This window comes from Mesitornis unicolor, unplaced genomic scaffold, assembly GCF_000695765.1.
Source record: "Mesitornis unicolor isolate BGI_N332 unplaced genomic scaffold, ASM69576v1 Scaffold19744, whole genome shotgun sequence".
NCBI classification, from domain to species: Eukaryota; Metazoa; Chordata; class Aves; order Mesitornithiformes; family Mesitornithidae; genus Mesitornis; species Mesitornis unicolor.
The window spans coordinates 2,657-21,698 of record NW_010178297.1 but is presented as its reverse complement, the minus strand read 5'-3'; the positions used below and the strand labels follow the sequence as shown (position 1 = coordinate 21,698).

The 19,042-nt window shown below is 41.4% G+C and overlaps 1 protein-coding gene across 1 annotated transcript; it reads left to right on the top strand.

The window, feature by feature from the left end:
• Positions 1-215: 215 nt before the first annotated feature.
• On the top strand, positions 216-18,381 carry DHTKD1 (dehydrogenase E1 and transketolase domain containing 1; the record flags this gene model as incomplete). Its single annotated transcript, XM_010182408.1, has 16 exons — positions 216-371; positions 1,155-1,366; positions 3,168-3,362; positions 3,683-3,952; positions 6,890-7,061; positions 8,666-8,864; positions 9,722-10,034; positions 11,127-11,211; positions 11,887-12,026; positions 12,413-12,563; positions 13,709-13,815; positions 14,533-14,697; positions 15,094-15,176; positions 16,675-16,844; positions 17,375-17,460; positions 17,946-18,381. Coding segments are annotated over 16 exons (2,606 nt in total), but the record flags the coding sequence as incomplete, so codon positions are not given.
• Positions 18,382-19,042: the final 661 nt, after the last annotated feature.

Genomic DNA, 19,042 nt, shown 5'->3' with positions numbered 1-19,042 from the left:
GTAGTTGCTTGAAAATTTGATGGGTGAGCAGATTTAGCAGTTTGATGATGGGAGCTGTTGTGGGGTGATAAGGTGAAAACAACTGCTTAGAAAAACTGTCTTTCCAGCCAGAACTTTGATAATGATAAGGGACAGAATGCTGTGTTGGTGCTGTAAATGTGACTAAATGCTGTAAATGTGTGCACATGTGTGATACTGTTCTGCTTTGTTTTTAGTTGACCATGCTCTTGCTCGTTTAATAACTGCATATGCTGAACACGGCCACAAAGCAGCCAAAATAAACCCACTGTTTGCTGGCCAAGCTGTTATGAACATTGTACCCGAAATCCAAGAGTTGGCAGAAGTTCTTCAAGGGCCTCTCATTACTACAGGTAAGGCTGCAGCCTTATCGCAGCAAACAGTCTTCACAAGTGATTTATAAAGAGGCTGTATCCACTGCCAAAGAGCCAAATACTGGAGTGGCAGTTCAATCAGTAATGAACTGTTGGATGGAAAACTGTTAACTTCAGTCCACTTAGATGTTTGTTGCAGAAATCACCGTGTAATGAGTGGCTACCTTCTAGCATCATCTTTCGAAACTATGAAAACTTTTACTTGGTCTTACAATTGCTGAGGTTATACATTAACTTCTGGTGTTGCTGTAACATTTTATGATTTAACATAAAACCTAACGCTGTAGTGAAGCTACCAGAGCTTCCACTGGGGCAGAAGTCAAGACTTGTCTTTTCTTGGATCTCTCGTACTCTCACTGTGGCCTTGAACACAGGAGGGCCTTTTCTGTGCTTTAATTTCTCCATCTGAAAAACTGGTGCTCATTTACTTCTGATGCAGCTGGGGCTGGAGCTCATCTCTCTGAGCCGCAAGATACCAAGTGCTATACTGCATGACAAACACACTGATTTTGTTTCATTCGTGGTAAACTCTTTCAGAAAGACATTTTGAGAACCTTACAAATAAGCATGAGCTCCTCATATTAATAACACTGAAGTGTGCTTGTAAAAGAATTTACTGAGTTTTGGTTTTAAATGGAGGAGAGGAAGACAATTCATTAATTTACATGCTCAAAATATTAATCTAATTGCAATACAACAGTTTAGGTCTTAGCGCTTCCCCCTCATCCCCCAAAGTGTCTAATAACATTTATTTCTCACCAGGGCTTCTAAACATGGGGAAAGAAGAGGCTTCCCTAGAGGACGTGTTGGCTTACCTTGACCATATATACTGCGGGCATATTTCCATAGAAACAAGCCAGCTTCCAACTTTGGAGGAGAGAGAATGGTTTGCTAAAAGGTTTGAAGAGCTTAAACAAGAAGCGTTTACACCTGAAGAGAAAAAGCACTTGTGCAAACTGATGTTGGAGTCCCAGGTACCTTGTTTCCTACTATGGGACTGTAATAGAGTTGTGGTGTCTGTCATGAGCTCTTCACTGCTCCAGACGTTATTCATGCAGGAAAGGAACAATTACTCTTCTGAAAGGCTTTGACAGTGTACAAGAGGAAAATGTACAAAGTTTTGCCTGAAAAAGTGCAATACACAAGTGCAGGAGTCTCACTGGAGGTTGTCACTGAATTTACTTAGCAGCCATTGTTGAAACAACTAGGGATGCTTTCTCGTTTGCATTGATTACTTTGGAAATTATTTCTAGGAAAATATTTCCAGCCAGTTCCAAGCTCAAAAGGCTTTTAGAACAAATTAGAACATACATTGTGTGTAATGCATATTCTTATAACATATATTCTGTATCATCTGGAGACACAAATTATGACCCTGCAAATCCGTGAGTAATCAGTCTTCAGAAGTGAGATTCTCTTAGGCTCATGATCTGACAGCTTATATTAAATGATACTGAGGGAAATGCAAGGTTGGGCAGAGCTCTATGGAATTTTGTGCTCTATGGAGCTTTGTGCTCTGGTGTTCTGTGTTTTCCTTTTATCCTAATACTGATCTGGTTTAGTAGCTGTAAAGCATAATGTCTCTCAAGGTTTTGGGAGAACAAAGCAGAGTTGGACTGAGGTGTTAGCCATATAGCACTGGTAAATTTGCTGCCTTTCATCAAAGAAACCTTTGTTCAATGCATTCTGTAAGGAAGCAAAAGGTTTACGTACTTGCAAAATGTATAGAGAAAATTTATTCCAGTACTTCTGTGCTGTGAAAAGTGTCCTTCTCCCCCAGCCTTTTCTCCTTGTGTTATCCAGAAGGATGGAAAGGCAGAAGAGCAGGATCTGTGAAGTTGTCCCTGCTCCAGTTTTTCAAGTGGAAGAAGTGCAATATTTACAAATGACTAAACAGAATTCTATGGCACTTCTCATATTTTTTTGCCTCTTTGGCAGTTAAAGGAATTTGATAGTGACACAGGAGAGTGAAATCAGGACTCTGATAAACCTGCTGTTGACTTCTTACAATGTAGAACTTGACAGAAAAAAACCCACCTATTTCTGTGTGATTAGTTTTGTATACATTATTCCTTGCAACTGAATGTTGCTTAACTAGAAGATGTTCAGCAGTTGGCTTGGATCTTTGGCTGTGGCTTAATCTTCCCTTCTCAGTTACAGACTTCATTTATTTTCAGTCTTCAGTTGCAGAAGACTGCAGATTCTTGCAGTGCTTCCAAAACTTTGTCATTTGTGAGGGCTGTTTAGGAGTAGATGAATGGAGAGAAGTGGGAGGAGTGAAAGGAAAATGAAGTAAATATAGATTCATTTACTTTCCTTTTCAAGAATTCTTGTACCTATGTGCTAAGGATTAGATCTAATAGTAATCAAAATGACATGCTGTGCTTCTCTAGCGCTTTGCATCTCAGGATAGTTAGGATTTATACTGTAAAAGAACACTGTTCCTTAATTTCCACCTAAAATAAGTGAACTATCACAAAACTTGTAAACTGCTCTGGTGGTACATTTCTTCATCCATCTCCTTCTGTGTTAAATAGAGACAGTTTAGTCCTCTCTCCAGTGTTTTGCTGCTTAAGAGGAGATAAGAACTGATTTTTTGTAGCCATCGTAGCTTCTGGTCTCAGACTGTGTGGGTGGAGAATGAGCTATGACTTTCAAAGGGTATGTGTAGGTCTGTATGCCTTAAAGGTACAAATATAAACTACATTTCAATTTTAAAAACAGAAGACTGCTGCTTAAAATAACCTAATACTGAAGTTCTCCTGTTTTTAACAGGAGTTTGATCGATTCTTAGCTACGAAGTTTGCCACAGTGAAGCGGTACGGTGGTGAAGGAGCAGAGAGCATGATGGGTTTCTTCCATGAGTTGTTCAAGATGTGTGCGTACAGCGGTGTGACAGATATCGTCGTTGGAATGCCTCATCGTGGGAGACTTAATCTTCTCACGGGTTTACTTCAGCTTCCACCTGAGGTGAGAGACTTCAAATCTTATTGAGAGTTGCTCTGTGCCTAATGTATTTGCAATGCAACACAACAAACTTCTCGTTTTTTATTTCAAATGCTGAAGCAATAAAAAAATTACCTGTGTGAGAGCGTATTCCCCTTCTGTCAGCACCCCTGCCAGATTTTCGCAGGAGACTGTTAGAGAACTCTGTGGAAGGGGTTTATGTGCTGTTACCTGAAGCATCTGTGCACTTCCAGGAGTAGGAGAGCATACAGTTCTGTGAATGTTGTTCTTCCCATGTGTTAATGAATTGTAAAGGGGATTTAACCAAGTTTGTTTCCATGCAGCTCATGTTCCGTAAGATGCGTGGTTTGAGTGAGTTTCCAGAGAATTCAGCAGCCATTGGGGATGTTCTCTCCCATCTGACATCTTCTGTGGATCTCGACTTTGGTTCACACAGGCCTGTGCACGTCACCTTGCTCCCTAACCCCTCACACTTAGAAGCAATCAATCCTGTGGCCGTGGGCAAGACACGGGGAAGGCAACAGACTCTGCTTGATGGAGATTACTCTCCAGAGAGCTCTGCACAGCCTGGAGACAAAGTTATTTGCCTACAGGTATGTTATTCACATTTTCTAACTGAACTTTGAAGACTTCCTGGACTAGAATGTGAACAGAAGTGGTACTACGTGTGCTTTTCCTCAAAGACCACTTTTGCATTTAAACTACCACTGTTAGCCTTCTTTTAAACTAAGTGGGTTTGGAGATGAGCTATCAATGAGGTTGCAAAATATGGAGGAGGATTTAGAATTGTGTTGTTTTATATTGAGGAGTCTGCTGGAATTGTTTTTTCTTCCTCAAACTGTGTTTTATAGCTGTGGAGGCAGTCCTAAATAGTTCCTTGACAATTTTTCTTTTTTTTTGCATTGTATTCAACTTGGAAATACAAGTGAGTCAATCTCTTAAACATTTTTAAAGCTAGGAGTAAAAACGAGTTGGGGCAGAACTGTTCTCCCGTGAAGTATAATAAACATGGAGGAAGTTACATGTAGAAGTGATAACGTATTTCAGTTAAATGTTTTGCTTCCTTCTAGAAGGATGTGAACACTGAGAAAAAGCAGCAAGGAGAATATGAAATATTAAGAAAATTGGAGACAAGTTGGTGTTCTTGTTGTTCATTTTTTAAAATAAACAAACAAAAAAAGGCTTTGGGGCACGCAAGTGCAGGGACAAAAGTTTGTCACCTGATGTGTCTACTCATCACCTTGCAGTGCAGTTATGTCAGTTTGATAAGATACTATTGCTTCTTAGAGTCTGCCTGTCTCATAATGTTATGTCTTCACGGTGTAGTACTGAAACTACTATGACTCATTAAACAAAGATTCTTCAGGCTAAATGGACCCTTGCTATGCAGGAAAAATGTCACCTTTTTTTTTTTACGGGGTAAGTGATAGGGTTGCATGGTAGAGACAAACAACATTGAACTCTGAGGTAGCCACCTCCCTGTTAGTAAACTGAATCAAAGTACTGCCAAAAGAAAGAAAATGTTTCCTGTAACATGAACATCAGGACTTGTGATTGTATCTTTAAGAGGTCCAAGAGTTAGATTTAAAAAAAAAGCCATATTTCTACAGCTGTGACTGTTAACTGCTCTTGTTCAGCAAATTGAGAAGAAACAGATGAAAGCAGACACCTCCTCTTTCAGGATCTTGTTTTGGATGTTTCTCTTTGGGTTTTTTGTTTTCATAGTGTTTTCTCTCCAGAAATGTAAGTGTAGAAGCTCTGAATTGAGGTTTTATCTGGCATTTGTTCTGTTCTTCCACTGCCCTGAGTGCCAGAGCTTGAGGGTAAAAGAGTAAAGAGCAGCTGAGGTGCCAGTGTCAGTGGTGAGCCTGGCTGTCCAAGAGCTGAAGATCTTATTTTCTGGAACTTCAGTGTGCTCGGAGGATATGAAAACTATGAAACTCTTCTTGATTAAATACTGCGGACTCTTCTGCAATGTTTAATTGTCCGTCTCTGCTGAAGAGTGGCTTATTTTTCACCTTCTCGCATACCTTAACTCCACTTTGTAGACATCAAGCAACTACTGGTGTTTATGATTTGAGCTGAAACCTGAGAGTAAGGTCTCCCTGAAATAAATTTCACAGTTGATATTCCACTGTCAGGGTCACTGTTCAATGAATTAAACTTGATGGTGGCTTTGCTTTTGTGTTCTGTTTGAATTCTGCTGAGAAAACACATGTGCTAGCAAAAACCATTTCCAGCTTTCTGCTAGAATGAGTAAAACCCTACCTGCACCACAGGAATTGAATTCTCTGGGGTTTGAGATGCATATGAGAAGTATTGTGTGGTTGGGTAGTCTTTGGTGTTATAGGCTTTAATGCTTTGGGATGTACTAGAGGCCTAAAGTTTCTAAGGAAGTTCTGGGGTCTTCACTCAAACGTGTCACCGAGATACATAGGCTTTCTTCAGAAGGAACCAGAAGGGAACAGTAAAAACCCAATACTTCAGGAACAAGTGCAGCATGATAGGAGGTAGAGTGGGGATGCTGTGTTGGCTCTCTCTTGGAGTAGTTCACTTTGTTTTTCTGTGGTGCCTTTTCAAAGAAGTGTCTGTCTTAGAACTGTATAAAACCCAGTGCTGCATTTCACTGGTTGATTACACTTCTACGCCCTTTCAGATGTACTCTCATGTACACAAGTCTCTTGAGGCTTGAAACCATTATCCCATAACGAGAAAACAGAACTGCCGTTGTGTTTTAATAAGAAACTACATCAGTCTGTGCAGTGGCTTTGATCTGCAAAGGATCAGATCTACATTCTGAGGCAGCTGTGATCAGATCCATCAATGGAGAACTCTCTCTAGTTTTAAAACACTGCAATGCTAGATGATACTTATTCTAGTATCTTGGCCTTTTTGGAAACCTGCGTTGAATGCCACAGTAGCTTCCCCTCCCCTTCTAAACGATTTTTTTTGGCGACATTTATTTGCAGTTTTGAATGGTAACTAAGAACTCAGGGTTTATTTCCTTCCAAAAGCTTTTTTTTGCTTTTATATAATTCCATCCAGTTCCTCTTCTACTTTTTTCTTTCCTATCATGTCTGTTTTTGTCTCTATTTGGTAAGGTGGCAGTGGGCATGAATCCCAGTTCACCCGCATTTTAACTTTCAGCAAAGCGTGTAATGAATACCATGGTGATTGGCTTCCTGCTGTGCAGTGGTCAGTGACTTGCTGCTGACTGCTGCAGCTTTGCTGTAGCCATGGCACTTGCAGGTCACTTTTAAGAGATTATAGGTCAATTCCAGGTAGGGTTCACATCAGGCAGCTGTGTGCAGATGTTGGCTGCTGTGACCTTGTGTTAGTGACTATAACTCTCAAATCATGAAAACAGTAGCCTGAAAGGGGTTAATAAGTGGATCCAGCTGAAACTGTATCTGTTTTACCTACTCACTTTAAAAGGTTTTGCTTTAAGACCTTAATGAGTTAAGGGTTTGATTTTTGCTGTTTCTCCAGTGTTTTCTAATGTGACTTTTCCATCTTCTTCTCTAATGTAGGTTCATGGCGATGCTGCTTTCTCTGGGCAAGGGATTGTTCCTGAAACACTGACCCTCTCTAATCTACCACATTTCAGAGTTGGTGGGAGCATCCATTTGATTGTAAATAACCAGCTGGGCTACACCACTCCTCCAGAGCGAGGAAGATCATCTCTGTACTGCAGTGATATTGGTACGTATTGCTGAATCAGAAGGAAGATTGCCTGTTGTGTCAAAAAAGATTTTTAACTCCAGTGTGAATATATTGTACTCTATGAGCTTTTTATAGCAAGTACCTATCAGCTCCAGGGAGTTAGATTAATATATCTCCGTTTTCATGACAGAGTAGAAATTAAAGTTATTATTGATTATTATCTCCTACTAGTTAAAATTCAGATGCTAAAAATATGCTCTCCCCCACCTGCTTAATGGCAAAGACTAAATATCAAGGGAAAATCCTGTCACATTTTTACAGGATGTTTTAAAATATTTGCGGGATTACTGTGAAGTCTTTATAACTATATTAATTTCTACCATGTTATTTGACAGCTTTTTAAAATGTATTGTGATAGAGTGTGTAGTATAGTAGATTTATTTTTAAATACATCTTAAGTTTAATCAAAATAATTCCAGTGGGTTTTCTGAGTAAGATTTATAAATTGAATATTCCTTCATTTTTCTCTTTTGTTTGTTCTCAGGTGAACTTGTTGAGCTTTTATTTAAAAGATATGAGGCTCATGTCATTTCTAAGCTTAAACTAGAAGGCTTTTGTTTTGGACCGATTTGTCTTATTTATCAGTCATAAGCAGATGTATTCTAATCTGCAAGATCAGAGATGTAGTAGTTAGTTACCTTGTTTGTATATGTCTCCTAGATTTAAAAATACACTAATGCATGTTTTTAAGACTTTAACATCAAGTGTTTGTGTTTGTCTTACAGTTTCATCAAACCAAACAGGTAGATTCATTAAATCTGATAAAGTAGATAGCATATGTTATCATTACTTTTTCCCTGTAATGATTTTCTGTTGTTTTGGGGTTTTGTTGTTGGTATTTTCTTTGTTTGTTTGTCTCCTCCATCCTTAGTTTTCCTGTCTTCTTACCTCTTCAGTGGAGGGCAGGGGTTAGTCATTTGAGCTTCATGACTTTGCTAGGGAGGGAAACTTGATGTGGACCGGGAATGGCTGACGTATCTTAATTTCCCAGGGTCTGGGCAGATAAAGTACAAGAGAAGCACTCTGTTGCTAGGAAGATTTGCAGCCAAATTGTCACACAGGAGAGAGTGTTAAGATGTTTGAATTTTGCAGTGTTCACTTTAATGAAGAGACCTTTCTGGCTGAAGGAGCAGTGGGCAGAATGACTACTAACATGGGAGAAGATTGTTTCTGGCTTGTATTAATTAATAGGACTGATAGCTCAGGATAAAAAGGAAATAAAACTCAGGTTTTGTTTGAAAAAGAAGCAATCATAGTTCGTTCTCATTCCTCAAAGACTTCCATGCAGGTTAATAAGATGTAGGAGCTGTGTACGGGAAGTCCTCTGGGAATTTACTGCTGGTAAAGAAATTGTGCTCAAACTGTGACAAATACAACCGGTTGGGGTCATTGCACTTTCTCTCAGGGAAGACTCCTGCTCCTTACCCCAGCTTTTATCACAGGGAACATCTTTTTTAGATTTGTTTTTTTAAAATACCTTCCACATGAGTTGTCTGTAGTTTTTGGCAGAGTAGGTGTGTCCCTGCTTTCTTTGGAAGGGACTGGGTGTGACTGCTGTTGTTACGTTTTGAACCCCTGGGCAGGTAAAATTGTTGGATGTGCAGTTATCCACGTGAATGGGGATGATCCTGAAGAAGTTGTCCGTGCCACACGTCTGGCTGTCGAGTACCAACGCCAGTTCCGCAGGGATGTAATAGTAGACTTGCTGTGCTACAGACAGTGGGGCCACAATGAACTCGATGAGCCGTTCTTCACCAACCCCAGCATGTACAAAATCATCAGGTAAGGGTAACACCTGCTGATGGGGAAACCCCAAAATACCTGTCTACACCAATTCAGTATTGCCTGTTGCTGTGTAATGAAGACTGTTGCAGTACCAACGAGTCTATATAAACATAGCTGCACTGTCAGCAGCCCTTGACTAAGGTGTCAGTTTAAGAATGACGTGGTAATGAAGGTAGCCACTGGTGTTGGTTCTTGAATATGCGGCTTGATGCCTCTTGGAGGACGATCTTGCACACAGCCCTTGGATTTCAAATTAATGATCGTTAATAATCACAAGGCAAAAGTTGTGTTCTGTGTGCTAGAGGGAAGAGTAGATAGCGTGGGAGAAGCAGGAAGCCAGTATGATGTCTGTCCTTGTCTTTGCCTGGTCCTGCTGGTTCCCATGGGGACTCATCTTTATGAGCACTTAAATGTGCTTGGATTCCATCCTTTTCCCAAAGAAAAATGCACATAAAAATTTACTGGCTAATGAATTCTGGTATTTTAGGTGAAACATTTATGGAATGGATGGCTTGATTCTCAGCTAACACTGAAATCTTGCTAGTGATTTGAAAAAAATACGTGTGATAGCACAGTCTCACTGGGAGCTTATTTTAACGTGCTTTTACCTGTGAATGCCAACTACAGGCATTTTGTTTTTTAAATAAAGGACTATAAAGCACGTATCCAAGAGAATCATTATTTCTTTGGAAATGCCAGGAGAGCAAAACTGATGCAAATAAGTGTAATGCACCAGGACATAATTTACTTTAGTTTTGCATGGTAGCTGACAGCAGTAAGGTGGTACTTCCTTATTCTGCAGTGACGTTGTTTTCAGGCTTAATGTCTATGGGGTTTGATTCCCTCCCTGACAGATCCCGTAAGAGTATCCCAGACACATATGCAGAACACCTAATAGCTGCTGGGCTCATGACCGAGGCTGAAGTAGCTGAGATAAAGACGACATATTATTCTAAACTGAATGATCATCTTGCCAACATGACTTTGTATAGTCCACCTCCAACCAACCTGCAGGCTCACTGGAAAGGCTTCGTCGAGCCTTCTGCTAAAATCACCACTTGGGACACAGGTATGCCCGTACCACTTCTGCAGTATATTGGAGTCAAGTCTGTAGAGGTGCCTGAAGAACTCCAGATGCACAGCCATCTTCTGAAGACCTATGCACAGGTCAGTAGAGCGTAATGATGCTTCTAGTCACATTGCTCAAAGGTTTGACGTATTACAGCGAAAGCTCTAAATGCAGCGAGGCTGCCAGTTAGAGAATAGCATAGTATTCTCTAGGAAAACAGCTCACTCTTTTTTTTTGAGGCTGGGATTATGCCATTTTTCCTCCAATTTTGAAGAAAGACATATCCTCTCTCCCAAATCTTACTTATATTTAATTTTATTATTTCAACAATACTTTGTTATGATGAAGAACAAAGTTTATAGAAGATACATTTTGTTATTCTTACAAATAAAAGAAACTATTATCATCAATTACTATATACTTTATATACATTGATTATAATGACGACTACTTTGTGACAGAATGAATCAGGAGCTTGGTAATAGTGTACACAGTTTCTAAAGCCAGTAGTGAGTGTTAATATTTTATATATAAACATATGCATACACATGTGGCCAGGTTTGAAAGTCACTGTGTTTGATACCTCATAAACGTGTACGCTCATAAATTTGGATTGGTTTGGGTTTGTGAACACTTCCCTTTGATAAATGATGACCATGTGTGGGTGTCTTGATGGCAGCCAGAGAGGCCATGAGTTGAGTATTTCAGAAGGCTGATGTCCTTGTCTTCCCATCCCAAAGCAAGAACACCACAGCTGGGTATGATCACTTGTCTGCACTTCTGCAGGCCCAAAAGGGAGTGTGGGGGTAGAGTTCTGGAGACTGAAATACTTCCACCTGGTCTCTTTCATCACTGCTAACCAGCTCAGAAGTCTGTCAAAAGCGTGCTCTGTGTTGTGCTAAGATTTTTAATATTTTCAGACTAAGATCTAATTTGTCAGTCCACTGCTTGACTGGTAAGTGAACACATGGGTCATCCGTAATTCTGTGGCCCTCAGAGCAACCTTCTTTGGGATGTACTGAAGTAAGACTGTGTGTATTCGAAACCAACCTAAGCTGGCTGCAGAATTACAACATTTCTCTAGTGTTTTGGTTTTTTTCCTAGCTTCTAATATTGATCTGTGCCCACCAAAAGAGCTACAGATGGAAAAAGGCAAAATAGTAACTTTTCCTTGTTGTTTATTTCTTTAGTCAAGAGTTCAAAAAATGGAGGAAGGAAAGAAGCTGGACTGGGCAACAGCCGAAACTTTAGCATTTGGCTCCCTCCTGAGCCAAGGTAAGAGGCAACTAGACAGCAGACAATAAAATATATTTGCTTTGATGGCAATAAATTATACCATTAGACTTTTTAAGTGTTTCTAAGTCCAAAGAATATGTGATGTATAAATTTGTCAATTTGCATGGTAATAAGGGAAGGTAAATACGAGTTCTGCATGTCACTAATATTTGCAGACGGGGTACTAAATGTCTTCGAAGAACTGTTGCTCCCTCACACCCCCCAAAAAAGCTGGTGCTTAGTGTTAAGCACGTGAGCACTGGAGCTGACATATATATAGTGGGGCCTCCTATACACTTATGCTTTAGAGTGTGTTTCATGCTAAGATTTCTTTTTCCTCCTCTCTAGTCTGATTTCATACTTTCAGTTATATATGATACAGGATGAAATTGATTTAAGGTTTGCTCAGTAAATTGAACCACTTACAACAAAATAATTCTTGGCCGCAGAGAGGAGAAAAGAGAAATGCCTGAGCATCTCTCAGATGTGTTTATGTGAGTTGGAGCTGCTGCTGCTGGTTAAGAATTTCATCTCAGATTTGACGTTGCTGATGAGGGGAAATCCAAGAAGAGACTTAACAAGAAAAGTAATATTTTAGAAGTGAGGACTTGTTGTCTTGTGTGTTTTCTTCTTACGTGACTTGTTAATCTGGTGTTTTCTTTATTGCTTGGCAAGGGTTTAATATCAGGCTAAGTGGGCAAGATGTTGGCAGAGGAACCTTTAGCCAACGACACGCGATGTTGGTTTGCCAGGAGACAGATGATACCTACATTCCTCTGAATCATATGTCCCCAGACCAGAAGGGTTTCCTAGAGGTAAGTTCTGTGGTCCACAAGACAACATCCTTCAAGTTGTGCTGAAACTGAATGCGTATTTTAAAGCTGCTGAGACACACGTAGGTAGCCTGTATATTCTGGCAAACCCCAGCTACAGAGACATAAAAACTGCCAGAGCACCCCCATTCTTTGTAGTTACCCTCTTTACGAATTTAACGAGGGGCTTTGCTTTTCCTCGAGAGATCAGATGTTGTTCTTTTTGCCTCAGCGTCTTCATTCACAAGCAAAAAAAGATGTGACCATCAATTGCCCTTAGGAGTGCGTGTCCTCAGTGTGCCTAGCACTGATGTGTCTGGTTCCAAAGGTTCTTAACCTTGGGTTGTCTTCTTCCTCACCCACCCCTCCCAACAATTTCCTTTTGTTAGGTGAGTAACAGTCCCTTGTCTGAAGAAGCTGTACTTGGTTTTGAATATGGAATGAGTATTGAGAGCCCAAAGTTACTGCCAATTTGGGAAGCTCAATTTGGAGACTTCTTTAATGGAGCCCAGATAATATTTGACACTTTCATCTCTGGAGGTGAGTGTACAAGGAGCTAATATATTTAAAAATCAATAATTTGTACTAAGTGCATTTTTAGAAAATCCTTCATCTTTAAAGGGCAACATTTTGAGAAAAGAGTTCTGTTTTCTCAAGAAGTCTTGTGAGCTTGCTTGTGTGGTCCTGACTGCTCAGCAGCTTTTTATTGAAGACAATCCATCTAAAATGCAAGATGCCCCATTCTTGGCAGAAGACAGTCCTTCCAAAAGGACAGCTTATTTTATTAATGGCCTTTCTTTCCCCCTCCATTTATTTTACCATGTGTACATATAGTTGATAGCTTTTTAGGCTGTACCTTTTTTTTATGAGTCATCTGAAAAATTCCTGAAGCAATACAGAAGGAAAATAGTGCTTATTTGAAACAAAGTAAAAAAAAAACCCCACAGCAATGCCTTACAACCAACCTCTCAGTTTGACTCTAGCATATTTTCCAAGTGCTCAAATATTGCAAAATGACCTCTCTCAGCTGGAACATGCAGAGAAAATGCTAAGATGGATTTCTAGGGTAGTATTTCTTGTATGTAAGCATTCAGAATTTTGGCATCTGGCCTCAGTTAGGCTTTTGCACGCCATGAGTTATCCTCTGGATTTGACAGTAATCGCTTAAATAGGGCGGGAGTTTTGATGGAGCCCAGGGGAACTGGCCTGTGGCTCGCACTGCTGTGTTGGATAGGACTGGCTCAGTGGGTGCTGCCTGGGTCAGACCTGCAGAGGACCAAATGACAAGGTATGCAGGAAACAGCAGTGAATTATGATTAGGGATTTTCTTATGGAGAGTTTGAGGACCCATTAGTCAGGAGGACAATTCCATTAAGAGGATTCTTGCATACTGTGGAGACATTTTAGACCAAGTTTTAAATCTTCACTGTTTCATGTACTCCACATGGAGGCTTAAGTCTTCTGGAAGCCTGAAGTTACATGATAATTTCAGAAACTTCTGATCATCTTGTGTCTGCTATTTCACTGTTGTGAATCTCATGGCAAAATGCCAGCAGCATGTTTCAGAATGATGTGGAAATTATCTGTTGTTTATTCCTGAGTAGTTTGGGGAAAGTAATACATGTTTTGAGGCTTTATGTTCTGTGGAAATCATTCTTTCCTTCCTCCTCATTGTGTGTTTTTAGGTGAGGCCAAATGGCTTCTGCAGAGTGGGATAGTAATTCTTCTTCCCCACGGCTATGATGGTGCAGGCCCCGAGCACTCATCCTGCCGAATGGAACGGTTCTTACAGGTACCCCGCCACACCTCTTGGATTCACATACCCCCCATCACAGCACCCACAACCAATGCTCTGGGAGTCTTGCTGCAAAATGCCACATTCCTGGTGTCCCTGCTAGTGACAGTGGAAGCTGGAGACTTACCAGGATCATAGCATCGTGATGAGATAGGAATAGGCTGGCCTGTAAGTGAAGGAAGAAAGGGAACTGATGAGAGGTGTAGGTGTGGAAGTGGTGAGAAGGAAGCAGTTTTGGTTTAAATGCTGCCGCAACTTCTCTGGTGCAAGACTCTGATTGAACCTTGTAATAAATGCTTGCTGTTCCTGTTGCATCTCTGTCACCTGCCCAAGTGGGTGGTGGTAACATGAAATTTCCTAATATGAGATCCACATAGTGCCTGCAGAGGCCCTGTGCCCTCTGCAAACAGCTCTGCTAGGACATATTTCAGTACTGCCTGCTGTCTTTTTTCTGATTGCTGCTCCTCAGCAGTGCCGCTGTACCACAGGATGAGTCCAGCGCACGACAGAATTGCTGAATTGCAAATAGCAGACCTCTAATGAGGTTTACCAGTTAAATGCTAAAGCCATTTTGTCTCTGAAATTCTTCTTCCCTTGCAATGAATGTCTGAATTGGTACATTTGCTTTCTTATTCTTGTATTAGTCTGTGTGTCTTATGTGCCTGGATCCTCTTTTGCTTCTTGACAAGGTATTGCTGTGTTCCCCTTACGTAGATGTGTGACAGCTCAGAGGAGGGAGTTGATGGGGACCAGGTCAACATGTCAGTCGTGCATCCCACCACCCCAGCACAGTATTTCCATTTACTCCGGCGGCAAATGGTCCGAAACTTCAGGAAACCTCTAATTGTTGTTTCTCCCAAAGTGTTACTCAGGCTCCCTGTAAGTTGAGAACTATTCAAATTTTTCTTTTTTTTCCCTCCTCTTCTTCCTCCTCTTCTGTGTTCTCTTCCCCTTTCTCTTTGTTCTTCCTCTGAGTTCTATGATCTCTGTTTTGGGGTCAAATTGATGGGGTTTTACCTTTTTGGGGCTGAATAGGTTGAGGATTAGAGCTGGGTGGAGGTGAGCCAGAAGTAGAGTTGATTCTAGGTCTCGTGGTGGTCTTGGAAATCTTATCATCTGACCTTTTATCAGTGGGAATGGGAATGGGAATAGGAGGGAGAGGGAAGACTGCATCTTTTGTATTTACCAAACCCCTGTCTTGGTGTCCTCTCCCCAACTCTGGCCTGAGGAAAAAGGCAGCAATATTTGGTAACTTCCAGCTCTTTCCCCATATAGGCTGCTGTATCAAGTTTTGAAGAAATGGCCCCAAGGACAACATTCAAGCCTGTCATTGGTGACTCCTCAGTAGATCCTAAAAGGTAGCTCTACTTTCTTAGAGGAAAAGCTCAGATAGGATGTCCTGTCCTTTTCTCCTAACAGCTCAATTTTGAGGTGATACAAAAGAGGTGACTTTGGGGGGCAAATGTTGTTTCGTGGTGTTTTACATGTTTCACTTAGTTTTACGTGTTTGTCTCCTTTTCTTCTGCGTACTTGGTGCTGGTTATATCTGTCTGCATTGCAGTAACAGGTTCTGGCTTTCAGCACTTGCCCCCACAGGGAGGTTGTGACTGTGGTTACTGATCTGATGGGCACTTTACTGTGCCATGCACGTTAACTGACAGTCACTGGCAGCAGCTGGTACATGAAGAGATGCACAATTTTTGATCTGGTGGTGTAACAGCTGAGCTCATGAAGTGAAGTTAGGGCAATAATAAATTGTGTGCATGTATCTCCCTCCATGCAGATATTACAGAGAATCTTGTTCACAATGGGAAATTCTGGCCTTCAGTTTTTTCCGTCCTAAGGTTCTTATCTGGTCCTTGTACCAATAGTACCAAAGTCTGACAGCATTCCTCACCCACAGTCAAAAGGCTGGAAGTATCTTAAGACAGGCTGAGACAGTTGGGGCTGTTCAGCCTGGAGAAGAGAAGGCTCTGGGGAGACCTTATAGCAGCCTTCCAGTACCTGAAGGTACAGGAAAGCTGGGGAGGGACTTTTTACCAGGGCGCGTGTAGTGACAGAATGAGCGATAATGGTTTTAAACTCGAAGAGGGTAGGTTTAGATTAGATATAAGGGAGAAATTCTTCACTGTGACGGTGGTGAGACACTGGCACAGGTTGCCCAGGGAAGTTGTGGATGCCCCCTCCCTGGAAGTGTTCAAGGCCAGGTTGGACGCGGCTTTGAGCAACCTGGGCTGGTGGGAGGTAATGGGACCATGGCAACCCCCATGGCAGGGGTTGGACTGGATGAGCTTTAAGGTCACTTCCAACCCAAACCATTCTATGATCTTAGTATCTTGGGTTTTTAAGTGGGATGATGAGGCACAAAGGGTGAGCTATCTCTCCTTGCCCTTGTCCAGTAAGGTTAGGCAGCCAAGACCTCTGTGATTGCCAGAGGGCGTTGTGTATCTCCAGCAGGCAGTTCCTCTTTTGTGTGGGACAGAATTGTCTTCTGGAGGTAATTCTCTCCATCTCTGGTTTATTCTCTATAGAGAGTGCATAGATGACTAGCTTTGACTGGGTGTTTAGTTTTTAGATCGTTAAAGCTAAGAGAGATGAGTCCCATTGTAAGGCAACTTTCTGAGGATTATTAAAGAAACAGGACCTCTGGGCTCTGGCATACTGTGCCCAAAGGTTAGTTTGCCCTTTGTTGGAGGGGAGTGGGAGGGAAGGAAGGCAAAGAAGGTCTGTGGTAGCCATTTAGCCTCTAAATTTGTCTTTAAAATTTGGCTGGTTGTTTTCATTGAAAGTGTGAAGCTGTTGTGCACAGAGTCTCTGTAAAACGCTAAACTTGGAAACATTCTTATTTTCCTTTAGTGTCACCCAAGTGGTGCTCTGTTCTGGTAAGCATTACTATGCTTTGGTGAAGCAAAGAGAGACACTAGGAGAGAAACAGCACAACACAGCTGTTCTGAGACTTGAAGAATTATGTCCTTTTCCCCTGGAAGCTCTACAGCAAGAGCTGAGCAAATACAGCCATGCAAAAGGTCAGCCAGATTTTTTACCTTTGTGTTTCTAGACTCTTGGAAATGCTGAACTAAATCTGTTGCCTGCCTTTTAGGATGAAGACTTGTAGTGGCTTTTTCCTCTTTGCTCTTTGCCCCCATACATCTAGTGTTTCTGGAGTGGGATAATTGAAATGTTTACCACTTATGCTAAAAGAACTTATCTGCTATTGTTAGCTTCCATAAAGCACTACTAAAAACCAAAGTGAACCATATGGGGCATTTTTTGCGTTGGTCTTTATAGTCCATTCCTTTCAGTAGCTTTTGAAAACGGCAGTAGAGAAGCAGAATATACCCACAGTATACCCTAATTGTGGATGTAGTTTTGGTTTGGCTTCAGCAAGCTGTGACCTGCAAGGGAGTTCAGTCTGGCAAGACTTCATTTCAAAGGTAGTGCCAAGACAAAAAAGGCAGAGGTGCAACAAAAGAAAAAAACCCTTTTTTTCTTGAGCTGCTGAAAAGATAAATATGTGCATTTGTAATGTACACTTATCCTTCTATCCCTCCTTTAGTCTTTATCTGGAGTCAGGAAGAACCACAGAACATGGGTCCCTGGTCCTTTGTGTCACCACGCTTTGAAAAGCAGCTGGGGCTTAAGGTAAGATGTCCTCATGGTGTTTTAGTCTTTAAAATGAAGTTTTAAGTTCTCCTTGAATGCAAAATTCTGTGGTACTTACACAAAAAAAGCCAACAAACTAATCCTGATGCTTAAACCAAATGTGTGTTCTGATTTGAGCTACTTGTACTCTTTATAGCACCATTTAGTGGTGATGAGCAGGACTGGAGCTTTCTTTTACCTGGTGTTTAGTCTAAGTAGAGTGGATGATGGAAGATCCCAGGTAAGAAACAACATGCTTGAAGTGAGTAGGAGGGGAGTCCAAAGCTGCCGTTGGCTCTGGCAAATCGTGCACTGTGATGTTCTTGGAGCCATGGTCTTTGGGAGATGGAGGATAACTTCCTGCGTTACTTCCAGCTGGGACTGCCCAGTATCTGACAGTAGATATCACTATGGCATTACAGGACCTCAGAGTGCAATCCTATGCTTGTGCTTCATTAATCATTTCCTCCTGACTCAAATTTCAGCTCCGTCTTGTGAGTAGACCTCCTTTACCAGCTCCAGCAGTCGGCATTGGAACCCTACACCACCAGCAGCAGGAAGACATTCTTACCAACACGTTTGTCTAAGTTTTCAGCAGACTGACTTCTCCTGCTGTCAGTCATGTTTGGTGCCTCCTCCTGTGAAGAACAAAAGCCAGACCCTTAAGACTCTTAGTTCTCCAAAAATGAATGGAGCAAGTTCTATAATGATGAAGCCATTTTTTCACCTAGGAGAATACCTAAATGAGAGGTGATGCTTGTTACTCTAATACTTCTTGTTCCCTTGCAGTATTTTCAACAAAACATCTTTATAAAGTTTAAAAAAAAATCCAGTCCAGGGGTGGATTGGTGAGGTGGCTGTAAAATACTGTGTATCACATTGCTTGTCTGCACTTGGCAGTTCCCTGGAATGGTGGACATGTGGAAAGACACGCTGTTTGGTTGAATAAATGCTTCCCTGTGACTGGGAATGAGCCATTTCTATAGCAGAGTATTGTGGATTTTCTAATTTCATTCCCTGTGGGCCAGGAATGAAAGCTGTTGGTGCTCTTCTCAACACATGAGTTGTTAAAGCAGGATTCCTAGGGGGAATGTTGCAGGATGGCTCCTGATGGCTTCAGGCACCACTGCCTCTCTCACCTGGAGAAGTAGCGCTTTCACATTGAGCTTGCAGCGTGGAAGGCGTGCTGCAGGGACCATGCCATATTTTAGAACTATGCTTTGTAGCCAAGCCAGTTTCTAGAGGCTCAACTGAAGAGTGACACTGCCTCCTACCTGGGAAATTCTTCTCAGTGTCCTTCCTCTGGTTTGTTGTTTGGTTTTGTGTTGTTTTAACCCCAGGATTGTACCGTTAGATTGGTCCATTGGTCCAAGGATTCTTGCCCTGGTTCCTGGGCAGTAAACTCCTCTAGGTTGAAAATGCCTTTCCTCAGGATGGCTGGAGTTCTGCCTGCCTTTTCCTTCTGTTTTTAACCATGAATATTTTCCAATAACAGCAGCTGTTCTTTCACAGGAACATGTTTACATTTTGTTTGGATATAATACTAGGGGTGTATATTACATTGTTAGTTCCCAAAGAGGCA